Source organism: Temnothorax longispinosus, chromosome 5 (genome assembly GCF_030848805.1).
Source record: "Temnothorax longispinosus isolate EJ_2023e chromosome 5, Tlon_JGU_v1, whole genome shotgun sequence".
NCBI lineage: Eukaryota > Metazoa > Arthropoda > Insecta > Hymenoptera > Formicidae > Temnothorax > Temnothorax longispinosus.
Window position 1 is genome coordinate 12,956,210 of NC_092362.1, and position 26,096 is coordinate 12,982,305.

Below are 26,096 nucleotides of genomic sequence, written 5' to 3' on the forward strand. Positions count from 1 at the left end.
TTATCCTTTGACATCTCTAGTACAATGATAAAAGTTATCGTGCGTGCGATTACAAAATCGATATCGTAAAATATTATCGCTACGTGAGAATTAGCAGGTATATCGATATTCCGTTCACATGGCCTTTCCACTCAAACGATATTATCAGCTTTTTATTATTTGCAGCGCATGAAATGTTATCAACGCTTACGCATTACGTTCCGCAAATTCCGATTCTGCTTTCTTCGCTTTCTTTTTCTATTCTGTTTTTTAATATTTATAATAATTCTACGATATATATTTTCCAATAGAAATTATGATAGCTAATATAATAATGCATGCAAACTACTTATTTGATACTATATATATATATATATATATATATATACATATATACATATATATATGGGCAGATCCATTACTTTTCGACCAAAAGTTGCGGGGGTGGGTCACCGATTTTGATGCCGATTTTTTCCTCGAAAGTACACTAGAAAAGGAGATGATCCTGAAAATTTGAGCCCGATTCGATCAAATCCGGCCGCTGGAGATTTTTTTTAATTTTGAAAAAAGTCGATTTTTTAGTCATTTTCAAAAATTTATATCTCAGCTTCTATATAACTTAGAGACTCGTTTGAGGCCGCATTCTTTTCTGTAAACCCTCTACTTTTAAGGAAAAAATTGGTCATTGGTTTACACTCAAGTTCGGCTTCACGGCGAGCTGCTAACTAAACCACTGTTTTAGAGAAATTTTGCCTATTTTTGAAATGCTGTCATATCTACAGTTTTCGAAGTAGAGGGTTGATCAGCAGCTGATATTTTTTGTTCAGGTGTACTCTGAAGAAATCTACCCACTTTTTACTTGATTGCTTCTATTTCGTTAAGTTATGGCCATCTAAAGCCGATCGATTTTCGAAAAATCGCCATTTTCAGATAGCCAGAACTTTTTTTTTCAACTCGAAATCCTTTGAAATTTTCAGGGAATATACTTCATTATATCCTTAAACAACCCTGAAAATTTCAATTTTGGAATAGAAGTGTTTTCCGAGTTATGAAGTTTTTAAAATGTCAACTTTTCGATTTAATATGACATTTTTTGTGGTTTTATCATCAATTTTGTAAATTTAATGTAAATAATTGATATTTTTTGGAAAATATATTCGAAAATAAGGAGCAAAACGGATTGTTTGAGAAAATTGAGGGAAAAAATTAATTTTTTTATTTTAATTTATTTATTTAAAATTTTTAAAAAGTAAATATTTGTTTATTTCTTTTAATAATATGTTGAATACAAATTTCCAAAGTATTTGAGAACTATCATGTCATGTTTAGCAAATTATACTTTGCTCATAATTTATCGCCAGTCTATTGAAAAAAAAAAATAAATTAAATTAAATTAAATTAGATTTTTCAATAGACTGGCGGTAAATTATGAGCAAAGTATAATTTGCTAAACATGACATGATAGTTCTCAAATACTTTGGAAATTTGTATTCAACATATTATTAAAAGAAATAAACAAATATTTACTTTTTAAAAATTTTAAATAAATAAATTAAAATAAAAAAATTAATTTTTTCCCTCAATTTTCTCAAACAATCCGTTTTGCTCCTTATTTTCGAATATATTTTCCAAAAAATATCAATTATTTACATTAAATTTACAAAATTGATGATAAAACCACAAAAAATGTCATATTAAATCGAAAAGTTGACATTTTAAAAACTTCATAACTCGGAAACCACTTCTATTCCAAAATTGAAATTTTCAGGGTTGTTTAAGGATATAATGAAGTATATTCCCTGAAAATTTCAAAGGATTTCGAGTTGAAAAAAAAAGTTCTGGCTATCTGAAAATGGCGATTTTTCGAAAATCGATCGGCTTTAGATGGCCATAACTTAACGAAATAGAAGCAATCAAGTAAAAAGTGGGTAGATTTCTTCAGAGTACACCTGAACAAAAAATATCAGCTGCTGATCAACCCTCTACTTCGAAAACTGTAGATATGACAGCATTTCAAAAATAGGCAAAATTTCTCTAAAACAGTGGTTTAGTTAGCAGCTCGCCGTGAAGCCGAACTTGAGTGTAAACCAATGACCAATTTTTTCCTTAAAAGTAGAGGGTTTACAGAAAAGAATGCGGCCTCAAACGAGTCTCTAAGTTATATAGAAGCTGAGATATAAATTTTTGAAAATGACTGAAAAATCAACTTTTTTCAAAATTAAAAAAATTCTCCAGCGGCCGGATTTGATCGAATCGGGCTCAAATTTTCAGGATCATCTCCTTTTCTAGTGTACTTTCGAGGAAAAAATCGGCATCAAAATCGGTGACCCACCCCCGCAACTTTTGGTCGAAAAGTAATGGATCTGCCCATATATATTCATTGCATTATACATTATAAAGCGAAACTCGGTATAGATAACACACGTCAAAAAATATATATTTTTTCGTATTAAATGCATTAAATATGTAAACTAATATATATAACAATATATCATCAATTTCTACGACTTCTTATATAAGTAAAAAAGTGCATGTAAAAATGGCATACATTTCTAGAAAAGATTAATATAAATATTTTAGTAGAATTAAGATTACTTTTAGATAGAATAAAATTACTATTTACATAATTTTATTTTTATTTTTATTTTTATTGTTAACTCTCGGTTGTCACCTTTTTTTCGAACACGTTTGTCACACGGCACGGGGTTAATTTAACCCCAATAGTCCAGTCAAATTAGACAAAAAAAGGGCTTTTGCTCGGAAGTAAAGCGGGATCAGTGAAACCTTTTTAGGGTTGTTCGGGAGATGTAGAAGAGCTTATTTCTGAGTTGTCGGGTTAATCGGACCGATAGGTTTTTAAGGGGGAGAGGAGGAATAAAAAATTTCGTTTTTTCGCAATAACTGGGCAAATTTTGACCGTACATGATTTACTAACCCTTCATTTTGTAGCTCTTTTAAAGCCCTACAATTCATTTCGTAAAGACCCTAACCTAAAATCAATATTTGTCGAGTTCTATGAAATGTAAAAATTATATTTCAATATTACATTTAGATATTAAATTCGAATATTATATTAAAATGTTACATATAAAATTTAAAATATTAACATTAATTACTTACTTAATTTAAAATGTAACATTTAATGTAGACAAATATTGATTTTAGGTTAGGATCTTCACGAAATAAATTGTAGGGCTTTAAAAGAGCTACAAAATGAGGGGTTAGTAAATCATGTACGGTCAAAATTTGCCGAGTTATTGCAAAAAAACAAAATTTTTTATTCCCTCTCCCCCCTCTTAAAAACCTATCCGTCCGATTAACCCGACAACCCTGGCAGAAAAAATTTCTATGAATAACTACAAAATTTGACTAAAAATAGAAATTTGTACATTTTTGTTGAAATATTTAATTTTTTGTAGAATTAGTTATTTTTTTGTAGAAATATCTACGAAATAGTACCACAAATTACAATGTTCTCAAATCAAGAAATTTTGCAGGTAGTATTTCATGAAAAACTACAATTTTATAAAAAAAATAGTACGAAGATCTAAAATTTTAAAAATTTAAGAAGAAACAAAATCTTAAAAAATTAAAACATTTGCTTACTTGTAGAATACTACAATTATTTATAAATGACTATAGAAATCTACCACAATTTACATATCGTAAAACTATACAAATTAGAATATAATCCAGTTTTTAGTTTCTCATAAAATACCACAATTTTGTATGAATAGTAACAAATACCGATTTGTTTGTACAGCTCAAAAATCTATTACAATTATGGCTAATTAAAATTTGTAATTTTTAGTTAAATGTTACAAGTTTTTACACAAATCTTCCAAAATTCATCTATTATTAATAACTTCTTAATTCGCAGAAGTCAAAATACTTATGTTTTTATTTTCGTATAGTTTGTTGTAAAGTCCAATAAAAAAATACATAAATGTATAATTTTTTTCTTATATAAATTTCTGATTCGTGAATGGTTGTAATTTTGCATACAATACTACAAGGTTCTACAGAAAACGACAAAATCCTTAAGCCTTTTACAACTCGCGAATTCATAAAAATCTACATAAATTTGCTTTTTTTAGATGTTTATAAGATACTACAATTTTACATGAAAATTAACAGACCTTCAACCAAACCTTCAACCTTTCCATGAAAAGTAAAAATTAATATGTCAATTAAAAAAATTAAGTATCTTATGCAAAATTAGAAAAAAAAAGAAAACTCAAAATAACATATAAGCAATGAGAAGTGCCGTTTTCGGTCGAAGCGGATCTTGATGCTTAATAATATTTCACAATATCAATTATTATTAAATACATGTTTCAGTTTTTTAAATTGGCACTGCGTGCCAATATAGACTTTGTCGGACTTAAAACGCAATTGGGTAAACTGAAACTAAAAATAATATATTTTATATTAATTTGATATTGTCAAGTAAAATAATATACTATTAGAAGAATATTTATAACAGTTATATGGATAGATCCATTATAGAGTATATATTCATATATGATTATCTTTAATAGACAGACTCACTTATTTTTCTCATACGTGAATGACTCACTGGGGTGTTAATAACCCCAAACTTGTATCGCGTGTATAATATTTCTAGAATGTTCTTAGAAAACTTTATAATAGATAATTTTGTTTGTTGTTTAATAGGGAAGACGATAGTAGTCATGAATTTGCGGTAGTAAAAAAAAACAGTAAAAAAATTTCGAAAAACAAGAAAAAGAACCAAAAATTAGGCTGAAATAACTATTTTTATAAAAAATGCTGTAGTTTTTCATAAAATTCACCGATTTTAAAATTTCCAACGGATTTTGAAAGACGAATAGACAACCTTCAAGGGCATATAAGCGATTTTTTCGTTTCTTAAAAAAAACATATTTCTTTGAACATCTGAAGTAGAGGAAATGACGAAAAACTGTCGGATGGGAAAAATCGCAAGAAATGGAAAGTAAAACAGATTCTGTCGATTATTATTTATTTGAAAGGTAGTCAAAAGTTATAAAAGTATATGAAAACAGTAAAATTAACTCCACAAAAACTTTACAAAGTTTTAATCAGTTGCTGTGCAAGAACAGCAAAAATGAAATAATTTACCGAATCTTAAACAATTATATATGAAACAGGGGTAGAATTTTCCGGGGAGTGCTATAAAGTGTATAATTTTTCGTTACCGATTTTCACAAAAAATCTGAAATATACTTTACTGTGGTAAATGTCGAGCGTAAATGACTCATTGGGGTGTACGATACCCCAAACGATTTTCTTTTTCGGTCACAGCTGCTACACGGATCTAATGCACTCGCTGAATCACAGAGGTCGATTGCCGGATGACTAAACTGAATTATGGTTAGGGTCTCGGTATGAAAACTAACCTTCCTAAGGCAGGGGCTCAATTTGAATTTCGCGTGGGGTCCCGTACACCCCAGTGAGTCTGTCTAGGGTTAACCTTATAAATATACTTTTACATGATAATATACTAGTATACAAAACCATATATGACTATATAAAGTTATACTTAAAGAGATTTAGCCATATAATATTGTTCAAGATTAAATTTCCATTTCTTAATGACCATATATAATTATATATTTACTAATATAAACAAATAAGAGGTATTTTTCCCAGAGTATATAATCATATATGCTTATATATGGCCATGTATAATTATATACTCTCTTATATATGACCATATAATATTGTTTAAGATATTATATTTTCCATTTCTTATATGATCATATATAATCACACTGAGAAAAAAAATTGTTAATCCCAAGAAATATTTAGTTCGATACGTTCAACTAAACATTTTAGTTAGTTAACTAAATATTAGTTGTTTCAACAATTTATTTCGTTTCTTTAATCAAGAATTAATTAATTCAACTAATGTTTAGTTAACTAACTAAAATGTTTAGTTGAACGTATCGGACTAAATATTTCTTGGGATTGACAAATTTTTTTTCTCAGTGCATGTATCTACTAATATAAACTAATATGAATAAATAAGAAATTTTTTTTCCCGGGTTATGCGGTTTTAGACATGTGTGTATGTGGTGCTGGGTATAGTTATTTGTGTAACAAGTGCGGGAAGTTGAGAATTTTGGACACGAGTGCGGAGTGGATGCACGAGCCGAAGGCGAGCCGAAGGCAATCACCCGCACGAGTGTCCAATTCTCAACCCGCACGTGTTACACACCCTATTTTGGCTGCGTTCGGGGAGCGCGCTATTAGCGCTATTGCATCATTCTATCTTTATCGCTCATCAGGTGTAAAACAAGGATAGAATAAGCAAATAGCGCGCTCCCCGAATCCAGCCTTTATATTACAAAGTGCGTGAAAAGTGGCCCATTGCGCACGCGCCATCTGTGCGACGGATGGCCGATTTTGCACGCGCGAGAGATTTCTCACTCGAGGCCGTGTAGGAATGAGATATTCCCGCACGCAGTGCGCCAACTCGCCTCCGGCTCGTGCGTCCACTCCGCACGTCCAATTTTCAACTTAACACACGTGTTACACACCCTATTTTATATCACAAGTGCGTGGAGAGTGGCACATTACGCGCGTGACACGCGCATAATGGGCCACTTTCCACGCACGTGTGATGTAAAGGTTTTTTTTATAATGACTCGCTTTTTATTTTACAGATAAGTTAGAATAAAGAAGCTTTTTTTTTTGTAATCGCGCGGCGCGATGTTGGCCCAATAGGCCTATTTTGTAATGAGCCGGCACTAGTTTTTTATTCACCCGACATTAAGAAAAAATTATATTCGTATATCCGATTCGAAATTTTATTACTCTTTTTAAACCGAATTTGTTTCTTAAGAATTTTTGAAAAATTATATATTTGCGTTGGTTATGACACATGTAGACTATATATAACACTTACATCAAATTAAGAAGTAGTCTACCACGTAAGATGGTTGGCTCACGATCCAGAGGTCCCGAGGTCTCGAGTTCGAATCCCTATTACAAAGGATAGGTATATAATGCAATGAGAATAAAGTAAAAAGTACCGGAGATGGACATAAGATAAACTTGTACTTAATTGAAAAAGTAGGTTAAGCTAAATAGGCAGGAACTACAATGTATATAGTAATATAATGTATATATATATATATATATATATGAGTTAATAAATTATCCTCGTTAAAAAAAGAAAGTTCGAATTCCATCAAGGTAAGTGTGTTTTTCAAGTAAGAGAAAATATTTATAATCATAGGTTGCATCTTAAGAAACAAATTTAGCTAAAAGGTAGTAATAAAATTTCAAAATAAATATAATTTTTTTTATGTTGGGTGAATTTCCTCATTAGGAGTGTTTTAATTCCAGTATTTTCTTGTAGTCTACTGTACTCAAATAGATATAGAAATGTAGAATATCAGTATTAGTTGTAGTTTGGCGTAGTTTTACCGAAAAATTTATAGATCAAGATGCACTTAAAAAATATAAAAATTTACAAAAGTGTTCCAATTCTAGCATTTTCATGTAGGATTTTGTAGTACTTCTTAAATTCATGTAGAATTTAATAGATTCTGGCAATTATATTTTATAGTTTTTTGTAGTACACTTTTATTTTTTTTTTAATTTTATAGAAATATTTTCGCCAGGGAACTCAGAAATAAGCTCTTCTACATCCCCCCAACAACCCTAAAAAGGTTTTATTGATTCCGCTTCACTTCCGAGCTCAAATGTCTAATTTGACTGGACTACAACCAATTTTCAAGCAGCTGCTGTTTAAAAACTATAACAGTTTAATTAAGTGGATCGCAAAAAATTCTAGACTTGAATATAAACATTGTAGAATGTATTCTCATTATAAAAAATTAACTTCTTGAGTAGCATTATGTTAAAAAAAATCTTTAAAAAATGTAAATTCAAAAAAAAAATTATAATTTTTATTTTTCAATGTTTCTTACTCAAAATTTTGCATAGTATGCTCTTAAGATATGTTACTTTAATAAAAAAAATAGTCTGGGGTCACTTTGACCCCGTGTGACAACCGAAGGTTAATATGTTAATAGCGTGTCAATAATATATTAATTCTATATAATATTATTTCTATATAAATTTCATAATTGTAAGAAAGCATTTTTTTATCATGTAAAACCTATATGTATAGCCTTATCTAAAAGAAAGTGTAAGTATAATATATTACTCATTATTCATATCTTCTCAATGATCAAGATAATGATGTCGATAATCTAATTAAGGTATTGATAAATCGAAAATATATTTCAAAATTTTTTTTTATCTTCAAGAGGTCATGTTTCAAACAGTTAAGTATGCTTGCTATTATCAAATTTGATAAAAATGTTAAATAGTTAATGATTAATCAATATTTAAAAGTAATATAAATGTAAAAATAAATTAAAATCGATACTATCGATACTAGCAAGATAGATTGACAGTACTCATTAGTAAAATCAATAATAAAATTAAAGAAGCTTAGCGCCACAACTAAGTGTTAGTGTCGATATTTATATATGTATGTATTTAAAAGATGTAAAAGATGGTATAAAAATATACTTTAAGTATAGAAATTTTTAAGTATAGAATTTTTGAAATATTACAATATTGTACTGTTTGAAATAGGAATTGACTAAATGCATAAAAATTTTGTTTAACATCTCTACCACATAGATATACAAGCGATTGCATGTTGAAATTAGCCAAGCATTACGCACCGTTTCTTATCGATACTAGCAAGATAGATTGACAGTACTCATTAGTAAAATCAATAATGAAATTAAAGAAGCTTAGCGCCACAACTAAGTGTTAGTGTCGATATTTACATATGTATGTATTTAATAAGAATTACAAACGTTCAGTCTGTATTCAGACCATTCTCAGTGTAATTACAAATCAATGGCGATTAAAAATTACAAATTACAAAGGTACGCAAACGCATTATTCGCAGTCTAACGCATAAAGAGAAAAGTTTCCTCCGTGTGATGTCAAAAATTAAAACTGTAATAGTACAAAAATTAAATTAAAGGTGATGTGTACATTTTAGATAAGGTGAGAATTAAAAATTCAGATACATATGTAAAAATCGTGATATGTGCTGCTTTTAAAACATATTGTAAGCTGCCACTGTGTTAATAACAGTCAAAGCATGTATGAGGAGACAAAGGACAAAAAGTTGGTTTATATAAGAAAGAAAAGGACAATTAAGTAAAATTCAACAAGTTGTACAAAAGATTTGAACAAAAGATAAATAAATTAAACTGTGTTATTAATAAAAATAAAAATAAATAACCATTCGGTATAGTTAAACGGCCTGACTGGCAAGTTTTATTAAGCATATCACAACGACGTTTCGACCACTATTTTGGGTCCTTTTCAAGTTATTTTAACAATGCTGGAATAAAAGAATGAAAGAATATATAAAAAATTAAAAATTAAAAATTAAACAACATTACGCGTTGAACAGATTCACGAGAATATCGGTAAATAGGACTTACATGGAACATTGTGCGTCAATCATATAAAATTCGTGGCGGGTCGGAAAAATACGACGGTCTCATGTGAAGGCCGAACAACTAATGATACATTATCGCAAAATACAGTAAACATAGAAGGAGAACTTAAAGTGATACATTGTCGCAAATATACAGTAAACATAGAAGGAGAACTTAAAGTGAAGATATTATTCGATCATAGACCAATGGCAGGTTTTCAGTGTCTTTCTGTGAGTTGATTGCCTCTTTATGTTTTTTAATGAATAGCATTTCAGAAATTTCACGTTTTTTTAAATTTTGTTTTTTGTGTAAGATTGTAACATCCTGCCATTTGAAATTATGGTCGGAGTCTGTTCTATGCCTACTGACGACCGAATGTTGGTTGGGGGGTTGGTTGGGGGGTAAAAAAACGTGAAATTTCTGAAATGCTATTCATTAAAAAACATAAAGAGGCAATCAACTCACAGAAAGACACTGAAAACCTGCCATTGGTCTATGATCGAATAATATCTTCACTTTAAGTTCTCCTTCTATGTTTACTGTATATTTGCGACAATGTATCACTTTAAGTTCTCCTTCTATGTTTACTGTATTTTGCGATAATGTATCATTAGTTGTTCGGCCTTCACATGAGACCGTCGTATTTTTCCGACTCGCCACGAATTTTATATGATTGACGCACAATGTTCCATGTAAGTCCTATTTACCGATATTCTCGTGAATCTGTTCAACGCGTAATGTTGTTTAATTTTTAATTTTTAATTTTTTATATATTCTTTCATTCTTTTATTCCAGCATTGTTAAAATAACTTGAAAAGGACCCAAAATAGTGGTCGAAACGTCGTTGTGATATGCTTAATAAAACTTGCCAGTCAGGCCGTTTAACTATACCGAATTATTTCATCACTGGCGAATAACTTTTATTGAATATAAATAACCATGCTTGTATAAATATAAAAATTTAAAAAAAGGCCAATTGTATATATGTTAATTAATTATATGTTTTAACATCTATTAATGCTCGATCATTGGCCGTTTTCTTTTTAATTTTTCTATTTATACGAACGTGTTTATTTATTTTTATTTTTATTAATAACACAGTTTAATTTATTTATATTTTGTTCAAATCTTTTGTACAACTTGTTGAATTTTACTTAATTGTCCTTTTCTTTACCACAATATAAAAAACCTTATTAAAATACGTAATCTTGTCATCCCACAATTCCATAATTTCTTACATACGAAACCGACTAGTGATACAATCAGCAATAGATTATTTTTAATACAAAAAACGACCCAACGGTTTTGTACTGAAAATGATGATATTATTTTCACAAGGAGTGCCAAAGGTAACGTCACCAGTAGCTTTAAATAAAAACATCTATGTACAAAAAATTGAAAATATGTTAAATGATACCAATACGTACACGGTAGTCACCAAAAATCCGTCAAAACAAATAGAAAATAAATTGAATAACTTATTAAAAATATGGCACCAGAAAAGGATTACATTTCCAAACAAGATTTGTATAAACTCCGGTCTAGCGATTCTCTTCTACTTAAAGCTTATGGTCTCTCAAAGATTCATAAAGAGAATCACTCTTTTAGAATTATAGTCTTATCCGTAAACACAGCTTTATATGCCTTCGCAAGATATCTGCATGATATAATCTCGGAAAGCATTCCTCATGCGGTTGGTTACGTAGATAATAGTTTCGATCTATACAGAGAACTCTCTAACAAAAAAATCTCTAGTTTGGATGTCATGGTCTCATTAGATGTAACATCATTGTTTATCAACATTCCTCTGGATCTCGCAATCAAAGGGGTTAGCAACCGTTGGCAATACATAAGTAAAAGAACAAAAATACCGAAAAAAGAATTTTTATTAGCTCTCGAGTTTGTTTTAACATCCACATATTTCACTTTCAATAACGTGATATACAGGAAAACCTACGGTGCACCAATGGGATCGCCACTATCCCCGATCGTTGCTAACGTCGTGATACAAGACCTAGAGGAAACATCACTGAGATTGATCAGATTAGCTTTGACTTTTTATCGTCGCTATGTTGACGACATAATAATGGCAGCACCCTCTGATATATTACAAGACATCGTAGACATTTTTAACAGTTATCACGAGAGACTAAAGTTTACTGTGGAATATGAGATAGATCGCAGTTTGAATTTCTTGGATCTATCTTTGCACGTTATTGATAATACTTTATACATAGATTAGTATCAAAAGAAAATGTCCTCTGATAGATACCTTTCTTACCACTCGGATGACCCGGATTGTCACAAGATAGGTACAATATTCAGTTTAGTCGACAGAGCTATCTACTGTCCCACCCCATGTATTACATAAAAAATTTGGAAATAATCAACATTTTACTGAACAATGGGTATCCTCTCGAATTAATCTTCAGGAAAGTCAATCTGAGATTAAAATATCTCCTTAACAGTAAGCTTAAACACATAAAAGAAATTGAATCATTAAGTCAACATAGCGACGACACGGTGCAGAGTAAAAAATTCATAGTCACCCCGTTTATAAAAAAACATATCTAACAAAGCTGCCCATTTACTTAACAACGAGGAGCATATAATAAGATACAGAGTTTTAAATAATTTTGGCAGGTTCGTCAAGGCACAAAAAGACTAAAATTCCGGAATTTTTAACAATAATGTAATATACAAAATATCGTGTAAAGATTGCAGTGCTTTATACGTAGGACAGACAAAGCGACAACTTAACTAGATTAAATAAACACAAAAACAACATCAAAACGAATCCATCAAGGTATTCTGTGATTTCGGAACACATTACAAAATTCAATCACACTTTCGATTGGACAATACAGTGATACTCGATTCTGAACCAAATTTTTATAAGAGACTTATATCAGAGATGTTACACATCAAGGAACAAAAAAACGGGATCAATTTTAATACAAACACAGAATTTCTTGCTGACTCATATTTTAGCATACTTGACGGTAATTGTTTAGATGGGGGGATCACCTTGGATGATCTTGATATTTTAGTATGTTGTCAAGCTCACCCTGAGTGACCTTCATAAGGTTCAGCCCGCGCTCGTTATTCGTTAAGTACGTTTTTTTTTTTTTTTTAAGCAGAGAATACTTTATTTCGCGAGAAAGTCGCTGCTTTACCAAAACACAACATTTAAAGCAGTAAATTGTTGATAAATTGAAGTCTTTTTGTTAAAGCAGAGAATACTTTATTATAGGTTAGTGACGCGCTTTAAAAGTATTTAAGTGTTTAAAGCGCGTCAACTAATCTATGTAGTTTAGTGACGCGCTTTAAAAGTACATACTCTCTATTCTCTACTTTAAATAACTTTCCTTTCAATATATCAACAATTCACTTTAAATAATTTTCCTTCGTTCATACATACACTATTTCCACATAAATATCAATTATTTATGTCTATTAGTACTCAAAATAACTGCTATATTTTCCAAACTTTTTTTGTTTATAACTTTTTAACGAATAACGAGCGCGGGCTGAAATCTTTTGAAGGTCACTCAGGAGGGTGACCTTGACAACATACTAAAATATCAAGGTCATTCAAGGTGATCCCCCCCCCCCCATCTAAACAATTACCCTGTTCGCCCCGACAATTTGCGCAGTCATTTGACATCCGCAACACGAGAAAGAGCATTACATCGCACATATTTTACGTCCTGGCAAATACATGTAAGTTTTAACGGATTTCTTACTTACGACAATTAATTTAGTTACATACGATCTCCTTTCAGAAAATCCTTTTTATATTTAGACCATACAACCTGACAAAAACAATTCTTATGGACTGGAGGAATTAATTATGTAATTTCGCTGACTACATTTTATCTTCGGTTTTGACTTCGTAGATGCAACGACAAAAACTCAGTATGTATTCGTCAGGCTCTTGAACGGTGATGTGGCTCTATAGATTTAAGAATTTTATATTTTTGTAATTACGAATACCTGTACACAATTTATGTTAACCTAAATATAATATTTTATACTACGGCTGAAGAAGACTCTGTGAAGTCGAAACGTTCCGTTCTTTGTATATATGTTAATTAATTATATGTTTTAACATCTATTAACCCTAGAGAGTTTTTATGAATTTTCTCATACGTGAAAGGCCAAGCGGGGTATAAAAACACCCCAAACTTGTACCGCGTGTATAATGTTTCTATTTGTTGTTAGACAACTTTATAATAGATAATTTTGTTTGTTTTTTAATAGGGAAGACGATAGTAGTCATCAATTTGCGGTAGTAAAAAAAAACAGTAAAAAAATTTCGAAAAACAAAAAAAGAACCAAAAATTGGGCTAAAATGACTATTTTTATAAAAAATGCTGTAGTTTTTCATCAAATTCACCGATTTTTAAAATTCCAACGGATTTTGAAAGACGAATAGACAACCTTCAAAGGCATGTAAGCGATTTTTTTGTTTCTTAAAAAAAACATATTTCTTTGAACGTCTGAAGTAGAGGAAATGACGAAAAACTGTCGGATGGGAAAAATCGCAAGAAATGGAAAGTAAAACAGATTCTGTCAATTATTATTTATTTGAAAGGTAGTCAAAAGTTATAAAAGTACATGAAAACAGTAAAATTAACTCCACAAAAACTTTACAAAGTTTTAATCAGTTGCTGTGCAAGAACAGCAAAAATGAAATTGACCGAATCTTAAAGAATTATATATGAAACAGGGGTAGAATTTTCCGGGGAGTGCTATAAAGTGTATAATTTTTCATTATCGATTTTCACAAAAAATCTGAAATATACTTTAATCTGGTAAAAGTCGAACGTAAACGGCCAAAGGGGGTACTACGTCACCCCAAACGATTTTCTTTTTCGGTTTTCAGCTGCTGCACGGATCTAACGCACTTGCTGAATGACGGAGGTCGACTGCCGGATGACTAAACTGAATTATGGTTAGGGTCTCGGGATGAAAACTAACCTTCTTAAGGCAGGGGCGCAATTTGAATTTCGCGTGAGGTGACATATCACTCCAGAAAGACTCTCTAGGGTTAATGCTTGATCATTGGCCTTTTTCTTTTTAATTTTTGTGTTATTAATAATAAGCATAGTTTTATTAGCTTTAAAATAGTTATATTTCACAACTTATACATATATAATTAATAAAAAGCTTTGAAGTAAAACGCAACTTGTGTGCAATAGCTTTATGAGTTAATGCACATATACATACACATTATAATTGTAACATATTTTAAAAAGGCATATCTATTAAAACTTACCTTTTCAAAAAAAGGTACAAAAACGCCAAATACATGCGCCTGACTATCTACAAAAAGTATATCAAAAAATGGCATCAAATAGAAATAAATCTTTGGAAAAAAGCTCTGTTGTATGTTTTAATTAAAAAAAAAGCTGTTGTGTATTTTTAAAAAAATTTAATCAAAATTAAAAAAAATTTAATGCAAAAAAAACTTAGAGTGGTTTTGCGCCACTAATATATTAGAGTGATTGCGATAGTCACTCCAAAAGAGAGTGTTGTCACTCTAATTTAAGAAAATGCGGGCACTCATAAGGTAGGAGTAAATTTTTTACTCAAATTTTTAGAGTGGCTACTCTAGCCGGAATGACACAATCTCACTCTAAAGCTATATTGAATTACAATTCACTAAAAATCGACTGATAAATTACTCTAACAGAGTAAAATTTTCCACTCAAAATTCTAGAGTGACATAATTCACTCCTAATAGACACTGATCTACTGCACTCGAAAAGAGTGCCCTTTCACTCAAATGGAGTGCGATTTCACTCCAACTTATATATAGAACGCAATTTTACTCTTTCTTTATAGAGTAGGCAAATAACTCGAAGTGCACAGACTCAGTTGTCACTTTTCGTTACACTTGCATTTCACTCGTTTTGAGTTATATTTCGCTCTTCGACTTTTACAGAGTGTATGGGATAGACATAATATGATTTAATTTAATATTATATATTATTATTATTTATATTATATATTATAATATTATGTATTAAATACATTATAAATAATATTAATATATTATATATTTAAGTTATTTGATGTAGCAGCGTCTTTTGCATTAAATAATTTTTATTAATTTTTTTTACAACAGTTTTTTTTCAAAGATTTATTTCTACTTGATGTCAGTTTCTAATATCATACTTTTTGTAGGTAGACAGGCGCATACATTTGGCGCTTTTTTTGTACCGTTTTGTAAAAAAGATAAGTATTTATATAGATCATTTTCTACCGAGTTTCACCTTATAAAGTATAACTCGATGAACTCCAAAGATATGGAATCCTTATACATTCAGACATATGAAAATTTGTATAATTCTGACGGTGCCGGTTAATGCATGAGAGCACCAAGATCTGCAACGGACATAAATGTACCCGGCGAGCCTTTGAATGCTTTTGAGTTGGTCCGCTGATTATATCCTCGGTTGTGTTGGTTTAATCTATCTCCATTTCATTTGTACATCTTTAGCCGCTGGCCGCTCATAAAACTTACGTGATTGCGATAAAAGTCAGAGTGTTGTTAGCACGTCTTAGAAGGCATCTGATAATACGTGCCGCATTCGTCTTATTAATAAAAACGCGAGTCACGTGAATACGGCAAGCATCCGCGCGCTTATCAGGCACGGAGCGCGCTCGCCAGACAAAAATCTCGCTGGGGACATCCCGTATTCTTTTCCGCTTACTTAAGATTCTCTCGACTAATGCGAGCTCAATCTTACGACAGTCGCCTTCGACATCGATCTCGGCTCATAGGACTTCACTCACGAACTGATCCCCCGCGCACCATCCACATTAATCGCGCGCGTCGCGCGGTCGCTGGCATATATTACGAGGAAAAAGTTCGCGTGGTGCAGTTTTCTTCGTAAACAATTGCCAGTCTGTGTCGCTCGAGACAGTCAGTTACGAAAGTGCTATTTGCGTATGCGTTTGCGGCGTTAACCTACGTAAGTGACACATTATCTTTCTTTCTCTTATCTTCGTTTAAGTTGGAATTAATCCTATTCCTAATTGTGGGTTGGTATACATATAACTGTGCATAGAATATCGATGACATATTGACTCTTAATAAGTATTACAAACAGTGAGTTTCAATCAAATATAAAAATGTAAATTTAATTTCCAGTGAGATCATGTGCAAATTTTGGCATATGTCTTGATATGCCACAATATGCACTTTTGATGCTTACTTTTTTATAGATGCTATACTGTTTAAAATAGTGTCAAATTATCACGCTCAATGACTCAATTTGAGTCACTTTTAAACATTCCTATAGGTCGCCACTGCTCCTCAATATGTCGTTAATTTAACTAAAACAATGTTAATTTAACTAAACCAGTGGAGTTAAAACAATACTCTATTTTATGTTAAAATAATAAATTTTGTCACAAATAATAGTTAAAAATAACAAAATGTTATCTAGCTTAAAGTATTGATTTAAATTTTATCCTTTAATATTTAACAGCGTACGTCTCTTTCTATAAGTTCATTAAATTTACTCTCACAAAGAAAGATAGTACTTACAATTTACGGCTATACAAATTCCGCAAAACATTACAAAATACCTACGTTTTTCTTCCGTCGACATTTCAAAGTGATTTATGTTCAAGAACGTCGAAACATTCTCAAGGAATAATGGTTTACGAACGAATAAGCTCGCGATTTCATCGTAGGCAGTTTCGGGACGGAAATAAAATAATAAAAAGAAGATACGAAAATGGACTTACCTTACGGACAAAATAGACCGCGTGGACATGTTGCAGTTTCGGCATTTACCCATCTCCCAGTGGACAGAGGAACTATAGTGTATTTTATTTGTCAACTTCAATCTTAATTCCTTGATAGATTATAATGTAGCATTGCATTATAATTGATTTTTCGGTTACCGCAGATAAATATTAATAATAGTACAATTTGCTGAAGGTAACTTACACACGCACGCATGCACACACATTGTTGGAAAATTTGTGTTAAATATAACATAAATCACATGTCCCAAACGGTCCACTCAAATTTTTGTGTTAATTTCACATAATATGGATGTGTTAAATGGTAACACCGATAGGGGAGACCGAGGCTATTCGTGACACATTTTTATTTCGAATTTTTTTCTCGCTTTGTATAAATGTTTAAAAATTTTTTATTAGTGCGATGTAATCGTCCATCTTTCTAGTTTAAAATAAAAATAATATAGGTTTTTCTCTCACAAGTCTCGAAATATATCAAGAAATGTATCGCTGTGTCATGTGTCACGAATTGCCTCGGGGTCGGGGTAATTCGTGACAGGCCATGGGGTAATGCGTAACACTTTCTCTGATTGAACAAACTATATGGATTTCTTTCGTTATACAATTTTTATCTACTTTATACTTTGAAAAGGCCTTTATTTGTCAGAATTTACATATTATATGTATAAAAAATTATGAGGAAAAAAGTAACGCCTGTTCCATTAATCGCCCTAATCGCTCACATTCGATTACGAGAAATCACTTCTCGAAGGCGTTCACGGCCCCTGCGAACTGGTTCTTCCTTTGAACGCTTATTCGTGGTTTTTTTGGTTGCGCCGATTGCTCGTGTCACGAAATGCCCCGGCGTAGTTTTTCCTCATTCATGATCCGTGACTTACAGATAAGAAAGAATATTATATAATCTACTCATGTATTATGCTTATTGTTAGTGAAGTCGACTGACTGAATACAAAAGCCGTTTTGGATCTCTTATTATTTTATTCGGCAAGACAACAAATTTTGGGGATTTGAAAAATTTTACTTTGAGCACTTGAAATTAGACCTTCTGTCACTGAGAGAGAAAAATAGTTGACACGCAAATGCCATTCCGTTGGTACCTAGAGGACATTAAGAGACATCTGTGATTGATATTACAGGTTTCTAGCAGCAAGCATTTTAAAGTTAGGCCCGCGACAAAATTTCAGCAGTGTTACGAATAGCCCCGGTCTCCCCTACTATGTTAAAATATTTCAACAGAAAGGAAATGTAATTCTGATCGTAATTTGAGGTTAATTATGTGTACAATTAACATAACTTTTATGTTGAAGTTAAGATTGTAAGATAAAATCAACACTCTTTTTCTGTAAATTTTTATTCCCATTTCTGTTATAGAGTAAATCAACATTCTTTTTCTGTAAATTTTAATACATTTAATAAATACATTCAAATTGTGTTACTTTAACATATTTTTTAAATTATTTTAATAATTTTACATTTTAAATTTGTTAAGTTCAATTAACATAGCAGGCATATGTTAAATCTAAACATGTATGTGTTGATTATTTTACACAAAAATTTTAACAAGGACCTTTTTTAACAAAACTACAAAAATTTTCCAACAGTGCATATTTCTTATTCTTTTATTTTATATGTTGTGTTCAGAAAAATAACTTGCTTTTATATATTGTTGAATATGTATTTTGTGACTTTAAATTTTAATTTTATTATAAAGATATATCGTAATAATATGTAACATATCCTACAGGTATACGTTGATTATTATATAATTTAAATATTTTGCAATTTGTTAAAAAAATTATCTTTATTTTTAGAATATACAAATATGTATAATATTTTTACGTTTTTCTGATTTTCTGTCTTTTCTAGATAATATTTTAAAAAAGAATTAAAAAATCTTAACCAAAACTCTAGTTGCTAATATTTGAAGACCATGGAAAATAGGCAGATTAATAACATATATGAAATTAATATCTAATTTTTTAAACTGGACCGATTGTGAGAAAAACATTTTAATAATTAAATAAGTTTGGACCAAATGGATCGAATAAGCAATACATGCGACCTCGTAATCCCGTTTGGATAAACTGCCTATTTTCTGCTTTCAGCACATATGGATTGATTTTTGTTCTTTTTCCGACACGCATTCAATTTTAAAGGTTGCCTATAGAGCTAACCCGTTTTCTTGTAGTAGCGCCAAAGCTTGTAATCGGCTAGAGGAAAACCCAGCTTTGTAACTCCCTCTTATCATTTACAAGGATTACCATCCGCGTAAACAGATTTTGCGCATCAGTAGGAGTTTGTATGGAAATTTTCAGGATATTTTTGTCTAGTATTATGGATGACGAATTTTGTACGTTTGATAATTAATAAATTCCGTATGAGAGAGTTTGATAAAAGTTAAGATACAATCGCAGATAAAAATATATTACGATATTTTTAAGCAATGCTGTTTCCACAAATTATTAAAGTGGTATTAGTCATCAAAACATGTGTATAGTATACATATTTGTGTATCTTAAATCGTGAATTTTAAATTTAAATACATTAGTACAAATCACGATCATTTTGTATTGAGACATGTCGAAAACAATATCAATCATTATTTGCATTACTAAAGTTTAATTAATATTTATACGTATTTAACAGATGTATTTATGAATATTTATACTATACGTTAAACATTTATAGGTACTGTACGTTAAATACTTACAGTAAATACCTACTTATTAAATATTATTGTAGCAGAATTTTAATAATAATATGTATTTAATATATTTTTGTGTGTTTGCTTATTCAAAATAATTTACAATTCATTCCTTTAAACATTATTCAATATTATTAATTCAATATTATTAATTTCAATTCTAATGAAAAATAAAATAGAGATAAGACAAAAAACACATATCACTTTAGGTATTTACTCGCTAATACGTAGACACACAAAATAATCTTCGAAAATCAGATCTCAATACTAGGAATTGAAATGTGTAAATATTGTAAAGAGTTACACCAATAAAAATATTATATAACGTATCTTGTATAAATTTGTTGACTTACTTATCGAGTATATAGCAATATATTGCGTTGTAATAGCGCAAAGTTGATTCATACTTAAAATCTATATTATATAATACTTTCCTTAATGATAATGTCTTGAAAAAAATATTTTGTTAGCACAATATCTATTCGTACAATAGTGTTCTACTCACGAGCCATAGGTCAGTAAGCTTCCATCAATTAAAAAAGATTTCCGTTAAAACTTTACCTAATGCGTATGGGATAGAAAAATTAATTATTTAACACATAATATACATAAAAATATAACGTATAAGTTATCTGATCCCTATATAATTCATATAAGTTACGGAAATGTCAGATAAAAAGATACCATCATGGAACAAGTTCTCAATCCACCTAAGTGATTTGAAACAAATCTTATGCATGTGCTCACACGCACACACGCACACACGTACACACGCTCGCGTATACACACCCCGAGAAAGAAAGAATGAGTATATAATGGAGAAAAGAACAGAAAATGCATGGATACGTATATTTGAAATCGAGCTATATCCGAAGCAGATACCGCATTATACAACATGTCTCACGCTCTATCTGATAGGTATAGTGAGCAAAATTTGACACTATAAATATTTTTACATGATATAAAATGCAGTCTTTAAGTCTTTTTTATGACACCATAATGTGTATCATAAAAACTCTATAGTAGAGGAACCTAGGACATAATGGGAACACTAAGATTTAAATAAGTTTAAAACATATTAAAAATAAATAAATAAACTTGGTCTTGCACTACAATATTCTTTGAAATATTTATTTACTATAAGAAAAACACAAGTTTTACTGCGAAAGAATAGTTTAAAAGGACCAAATTATTGTTTTATTGAAAGCGTGAGTTTTCCTTACTATGCATTTTATACGGGACATAATGGGATACCTTACAAAACTTGTTCATTAATGTAAAAACTTCTTAAAAAAGTGATTTATTAGAACACGCAATATATAGGTATATAGGAATGTATTGTCACACTTTTAATTAATAATAATTGTTTATTAATAACACTTTTCTTATTAGTATACATTTTTTTTATTAAAATATAAATTAAAATCAAAATTTGATTAATAATCTTTGGCATCAATATTGCACAACATAGGTATTGATAGCGTATGAAAAAAATAAAACATTTTAAGAACACAAGGCATTATGCCCCATGACTAATGCCCCGTTGTGCCCCGAAATACATAAGTTTACTTTAAGTAACATAAATTATCACAAATAATAGATATTTACACAGATACTTTACTAAATTGACAAGAAAAGATCATTTAATAACGTAAATGTACTCAGAGTAATAAAAAGTAGAATTTCATCATTGTTTATTTTATGCAAATGTATCAAAGAAACTGCAACTCAATCGCGGAGAGCACAGCGAACGTATTAAGCAATTTGTAACATCTTTTAAAAATAATATGAAAACTGATAACAGCACACGGAGTTAGAGACATTAAGAGTAATAATTTCGAAACATTTCATTACGTAGCAGCATCTCTGTAAAGCGAGATATCGACCATATCCCATTACGCTTCGTGGTCCTGTTATGCCGAGTTTCCTTACATAAAAAGATATAATACGGAAAAGTATAGCATTCTCTCTTTCTTTAACGTGTCATAGTAGATATGAGTTTTAGTAAATATAAGTCAATGTTGAAACACGTACTTCCCCCAAAAAGTATTGAAATATTTCTTGGCCATCTGCAACAATGTTATCATAAACATTCTTAGCGAATTGATAAATAATCTGTCAAATTTATAAATAGATAACAATTGTACATCATAATATGGAAGTGTTGGAATTTAGAATTTATACCATTCGATTGTGCCGCCTTCCTTTATTATAGATTAACTCGTTATTTGTGAACAATGTACCGCTTGATCACGACAGCTTATTTTTCTTACTCTTTAAGAAATCCGCACTTTTATCGACATGTTATACCGGGCCCATAACCTGTGGTTTGGGGCAGATTAACGAGACATAATTATTATATCATTCATTAGTGTTCGATATAATATAATTGTGTCTCGTTAATTCGCCCCGAACCACATGGTAGCAGAGGTCCGTGGATCGTAACCACGCTCTGCTACCATGTGGTTCGGGGCGGATTAACGAGACACAATTATTATATATATTATTCATTAGTGTAGGACACGGAAAAAATTAAACGAAATCAACGGGTTTTGAACTCGGGATCCTTCTCACGCCTAGCACTTAAGTTGCTACCCCACGACTGCTCCACTTTATAAGTTAATCTCTCCGATCTTCTATCAATACCTAATTGGTCTTACGACTCTAAATTCTTACATTAGTATTCTATATGATAATTATGTCTCATTAATTGCGAACCACATGGTAGCAGAAGTCCGTGGATCATAACCAACGCTCTGCTAGGGTGAAAGACCCAATTATTGGCATATTAAGCATTCAGTAACATTTGATTTAATATATATATACAAGCAATGATACTTTATCTTTTTAAAATATTTTTTTCTGATTGCTCCAATTATAAACTTTATAAATAAAATTAGAAAGTTTAAATAAAATTGATTCTTAATTTTTAATTAATATAATAATGACCAAACTCAATTGCACCTAATACTGGCAACCTCTAAATTTTATGTTCCTAATTCTGGCAACCAGATGAACACATTACTGGCAGTTTTTCAGCCATTCTTTCCGCAAGTTTTTCATGTCGTTGCAAGAAGCCTTGGTACCAATGACGTCCAGGACGATCATTGACAAATGGATTTTTTCTTTGCAGAGATTTAATACGCACTTGCACACTGTCTAACAGTTGATTTTTAGTGACTGGAAAGCCTCTACGACTTAAATAAAAAATCCAATCAACTAGTGTTTGTTCTTCTTCACTTGAAAGAATTGTTGATGGTCCAGGTTTCTTTTCTGCATATAATTTTTTCTTCTTTGCATCCAAGGTTGAGCGAGGAATATTAAATTTCTTACTGGCAGCATTTACGCTCATGCCTGCATTTATTGCAAATAATGCTTCCTATTTGTGCTGTATGTCTTTTTTGTTTATTTATCTTTATTTTTTCTTAATTATATTAACACTGTACAAGCAAAAGTCATAAATAAATTTAATATGTTAGGTTAGGTTATGTTAGGAGTGATTAAATAATAATTTTACTTACATTACAATAAAATTACTTACATGTAATGCATTAACAGGTGTGTCAAGCAAATTTTAAAAAAATAATAGGTATCGAATATGTGAGCGAATGATAGGTATTCCGATGATCCGTGTTTACGTTCTTATCACGATCTTCTACTCCCGTGGCTCTTATCCATCAAAACAAAGTCGACGTAAGTTAGGTTATTCTGTCACCCTTACGGAAAGAAACTACAGCGGATTACAGAAAATTATATTACAGGAACTACATAAAAGTATTACACGAAATTACAGACTGAAGTATTGTAATATACTGTAATATTTTCGTACTGTACGCTCGGATTACAGGAAAATATTACAGGAAAATAGCCTGTATTCTGTCATTTAGTAGCTCCCGCTTGATTTTAGAGAATTTTCCTCTGAAATACAGTCTCAAGAAGATATTTTAAAATCTAGAGGAATATCCTCTAACCATGAGACACTTAACTTAAGATTGCAGTCCCCTAATACTAGAGGACACTGATTTCCGATATTCACCCGGCATAAAAAAAAATATTTTTTTCGAAATTTTATTACTATTTTATAACTAAATTTGTTTCTTAAGATGCAGTCTATGATTATAAATATTTTCTTGTATTTGAAAAACCTTACCTTGGTGGGATTCGAACTCGGGACCTCTGGATCGTGAGCCAACTGCCTTACGTGGTAGACTACTTCTTAATTTGATGTAAGTGTTATATATAGTCTACATATGTCATAACCAGCGCAAATATATAATTTTTCAAAAATCATCTTAAGAAACAAATTTCCCCACTTATCAGTAGAATATTTTTTTTGTGAATATCTTGCCGATATTACAGGATAATAATAGCCTGTAATATCACTGTGGACCCTTACGGAAAGAAACTACAGCGGATTACAGAAAATTATATTACAGGAACTACATAAAAGTATTATACGAAATTACAGACTGAAGTATTGTAATATACTGTAATATTTTCGTACTATACGCTCGGATTACAGGAAAATATTACAGGAAAATAGCCTGTATTCTGTCATTTAGTGGCTCCTGCTTGATTTTAGAGGATTTTCCTTTGAAATACGGTCTCAAGAAGATATTTTAAAATCTAGAGGAATATCCTCTAACCATGAGACACTAGACTTAAGATTGCAGTCCTCTTAATACTAGAGGACACTGATTTCCGATATTCCCCCGGCATAAAAAAAAATTATTTTTTTCGAAATTTTATTATTATTTTATAACTAAATTTGTTTCTTAAGATGCAGTCTACGATTATAAATATTTTCTTGTATTTGAAAAACACACTTACCTTGGTGGGATTCGAACTCGGGACCTCTGGATCGTGAGCCAACTGCCTTACGTGGTAGACTACTTCTTAATTTGATGTAAGTGTTATATATAGTCTACATATGTCATAACCAGCGCAAATATATAATTTTTCAAAAATCATCTTAAGAAACAAATTTCCCCACTTATCAGTAGAATAATTTTTTTGTGAATATCTTGCCGATATTACAGGATAATAATAGCCTGTAATATCACTGTGGAATTATAGGAAAATAATCTGTAGTGTATAATTATAATATATATAAGAAAAATATATATTTATATGATGTCAAAATGGCGAATACCCTGTATACACACTGATACTTTATATTTTTTTATATTTATTTACTTATAAAATATGAAATTAAAAAATAATAAAATGTGGTTAAAAAATGATACATTAAATCTAATAAATTTCAAACAATATTTATAGAAATAATTTATATACAGCTGCATTGAAGTAAAAGTATACTATATATGGAGAGGTAAAAACCACAGTGGTGTAACTCAAATTTTTAAAAATCTTTTCTTGTGTCTATAGATGCAATCTGTACAACATATAAATTGCATCTATGCGCATGAGAAAATATTTTTAAAAATCTGACTTACACCACTGTTGTTTTTACCCCTCCATATATGAGGCTCGCTATTTCAAATTTCATGGATTACTGGTAGCATTACGTTTAATACACGCGCCCTTACGGAAAGAAACTACAGCGGATTACAGAAAATTATATTACAGGAACTACATAAAAGTATTACACGAAATTACAGACTGAAGTATTGTAATATACTGTAATATTTTCGTACTATACGCTCGGATTACAGGAAAATATTACAGGAAAATAGCCTGTATTCTGTCATTTAGTGGCTCCCGCTTGATTTTAGAGAATTTTCCTCTGAAATACAGTCTCAAGAAGATATTTTAAAATCTAGAGGAATATCCTCTAACCATGAGACACTAAACTTAAGATTGCAGTCCCCTAATACTAGAGGACACTGATTTCCGATATTCACCCGGCATAAAAAAAAATTTTTTTTTCGAAATTTTATTACTATTTTATAACTAAATTTGTTTCTTAAGATGCAGTCTATGATTATAAATATTTTCTTGTATTTGAAAAACCTTACCTTGGTGGGATTCGAACTCGGGACCTCTGGATCGTGAGCCAACTGCCTTACGAGGTAGACTACTTCTTAATTTGATGTAAGTGTTATATATAATCTACATATGTCATAACCAGCGCAAATATATAATTTTTCAAAAATCATCTTAAGAAACAAATTTCCCCACTT

At 30.7% G+C, this 26,096-nt stretch overlaps 1 protein-coding gene and 1 pseudogene across 2 annotated transcripts in view; one reads left to right on the forward strand and one right to left on the reverse strand.

The window, feature by feature from the left end:
• LOC139813252 (uncharacterized) overlaps positions 1 to 9,836 on the reverse strand; it is a 60,083-nt pseudogene extending 50,247 nt beyond the window's left edge.
• A 282-nt stretch (positions 9,837 to 10,118) lies between these two features.
• Positions 10,119 to 26,096, forward strand: part of LOC139812572 (transmembrane reductase CYB561D2) — a 29,190-nt gene continuing 13,212 nt past the window's right edge. The window contains exon 1 of one of the 2 annotated variants that reach the window (XM_071777465.1): positions 10,119 to 10,156. In XM_071777465.1, the coding sequence (XP_071633566.1) occupies positions 10,134 to 10,156 (23 nt within the window). In that variant the 5' untranslated portion in view covers positions 10,119 to 10,133. Of the gene's footprint in view, positions 10,157 to 16,279; positions 16,448 to 26,096 lie in introns of those variants that run through there. The other variant, XM_071777466.1, reaches the window with a different exon arrangement.